General features: G+C 37.1%; 1 protein-coding gene across 1 annotated transcript; it reads left to right on the top strand.

Moving 5' to 3' along the window:
- The first annotated feature begins 223 nt into the window (after nucleotides 1-223).
- On the top strand, nucleotides 224-2,280 carry LOC122582897 (peptide-N4-(N-acetyl-beta-glucosaminyl)asparagine amidase A). Its single transcript, XM_043755328.1, has one exon. The coding sequence runs from the start codon at nucleotides 271-273 to the stop codon at nucleotides 2,116-2,118; it is 1,848 nt and encodes a 615-aa protein (XP_043611263.1). The 5' UTR covers nucleotides 224-270; the 3' UTR covers nucleotides 2,119-2,280.
- The last annotated feature ends 203 nt before the right edge of the window (nucleotides 2,281-2,483 follow it).

Below are 2,483 nucleotides of genomic sequence, written 5' to 3'. Positions count from 1 at the left end.
TAAGTCCCAAAGAAACACTACCTATATGTCCTTCAATATTTTTGCCTTAATACGAAGGACCTAAAAAAACTGAATATTTATAACGTGAATACATAAAAACTTTTTTTTTTTAACTTACATACCCAAACCTTCGGTCAAGACCTCAAGTACTCAACTACGAAACTTCCTCCCACTTTCCCAAAACTTTTGGTATAAAAAGTACTAAAATAAGTCTTGAGGCCTACTATTTTACATCACAAAAATCCACAACCAGAAAAAACAAAAACAAACATGAAGAAAAAGATCCCCAATTTCTTCTTCCTCATCCTCCTCCTTCTATCCTTCACATCTCAAATCCACTCATCACAACATTTCATCAAACCACCAACAAAAAAACCCAACAATTACGCCGACGACGTCACACCGCCGCCGCAAGAATATTTCCAAGTGACACACTCACTCCCGACCGACAACCTCGTACCATCATGCACAATCAACTCACTCACTCACTCTTTCGAAAACACATACAACACTCCTCCAGTCACTGTTCCGTACACCCCACCTCCGACGTCATGTCTCTGGTCTCACGCCGTCCTTAACTTTCACGTCGAAATAGCCGGCGAACAGTACGACCGCATTGCCGGTGTTTGGATGAACGGTGTGGAGATTTTACGTACCAGTACTGCTCAGCCGACTGAAAATGGAATCTTCTGGAATGTACGTAAAGATGTTAGTAAGTACACGTCGATCTTATCTGAAGATGACGTCACGTTGTCTGTTATGTTGGAAAATATTGTAAATGATGAGTTTACTGGTATTTATCATGTTAATGTCACGTTTGAGTTTTATGATATGAATCGTAATGGAAATTATAATAATAATAATAATGCGGGTTTATTTCCGTTATCTATGGTTACTAAAAGAAATAAAATGAAAGAAATTAGTAATTTAAAAAACAGAAAAGTACTGTATTCTGTTGAGAATGATTATAATAATTTGATAAATAATTTAAATAAGCCTGCGGATTTAATTGTGCCGGTATCTTTGGCTAATGGGGAGGAAGAAGGGTATTGGTTTAGGATACAGAATGAATCGGATGTCATGGAAACGGATATTGGAATTGATAAGAGGACTTATAAGGCGGTATTAGAAGTATACGTTTCATTTCATGGAAATGATGAGTTCTGGTATATGAATCCGTCTGATTCGTATGTAGAGGTTAATAATTTGGATACAGGGAGGGCCCACGGAGCATATCGTGAGGTTTTAGTGACGATTGATGGTCAATTAGTAGGGGGAGTGGTACCGTTTCCTGTGATATTTACTGGAGGGATAAATCCGTTGTTTTGGGAGCCAGTTGTGTCAATTGGGGCTTTTGATTTACCGTCTTATGATATTGATATAACGCCGTTTTTAGGGTTACTTTTGGATGGGAAAAAGCATAGTATTGGGTTACAAGTGGCTGATGGGATTTCGTTTTGGCTTGTGGATGCGAATTTGCATATGTGGTTTGATAGTAAAGATGTGAAAGCGGAAATTGTCAAGTCTAAAGTTCCGGCTATGGAGATTGAACGCAAGTATGAGTTTGAGAGGTTAGATGGTGAGTTTGAGATAGAAGGAGAACGAGAAATTGTAGTTATTTCGTGGGTGAATTCGACCATGGGGAACCTAAGTACAGAATTGAATCTTAAAAGCAAGTTTAAGAACAAAATCAAGTACAAAGACCAGGGTGCTAAGAAAGAACTTGATCATAGCTACAAGAAAAAGACTAAAGTAAAGACCACTGATGAATTTGGTAATGTGGTGGGAAAGACAAAAGTGAAGATAGACTATCCGTTGACGGTTGAAACCGAGACTTTACCTGGACCAGAACAAGGTACTTCTGTGATGACAACGAAACTTGAGCAAGAACGAAGTGAAAAGGTTTCCGATGATAAAGATACAACGGGTTTGAGTCACAAACAAAGTTGTGATGGTACGATGGTAGTGAAAGGTAAAGAAGTTCTTTCGGGCTCAGCAGATAATCATCAAGACTATGAATACACAGACGGGCTTGTTTGTTATTCTCGAAAGGTAGATGTTTTGAATGGTACTATCGTAACGGATGTTACAAGCTCGAATTGTAACATGTTTTATTAGTTCTTATATGTTAGGATCCTGTTTATGTAAAATTTCAATAAGTTAGTTAGGATTGTGTCATTGTGTGTATGTTAAGTATGTCTATGACATGATAAATAAGTTGTAGAGAAGTTTAGGTTTGGGCTTTGTTATCTTGAATAAAATCTTGCGATGGTTCAAGTATAATTTGACTATTCGGGTCAAATTTATTACTTTTTAACTTTACTAATATTGGGTCCGACCAAAGGTTTACAGAAAAACAGAACAATTATAATCTGTCACTGATCATAAATGGAGTCGAATGAACAATAAGTGTTGCATCTCTGACTTTCATTGTTATACTTGAAATATGGGTCCATGTTATGTATTGAATGAAATTGGAAAAT

Source organism: Erigeron canadensis, chromosome 1 (assembly GCF_010389155.1).
Source record: "Erigeron canadensis isolate Cc75 chromosome 1, C_canadensis_v1, whole genome shotgun sequence".
NCBI lineage: Eukaryota > Viridiplantae > Streptophyta > Magnoliopsida > Asterales > Asteraceae > Erigeron > Erigeron canadensis.
Note: the sequence above shows the minus strand (reverse complement) of the source record. Positions and strands in the feature narration are given on the sequence as shown.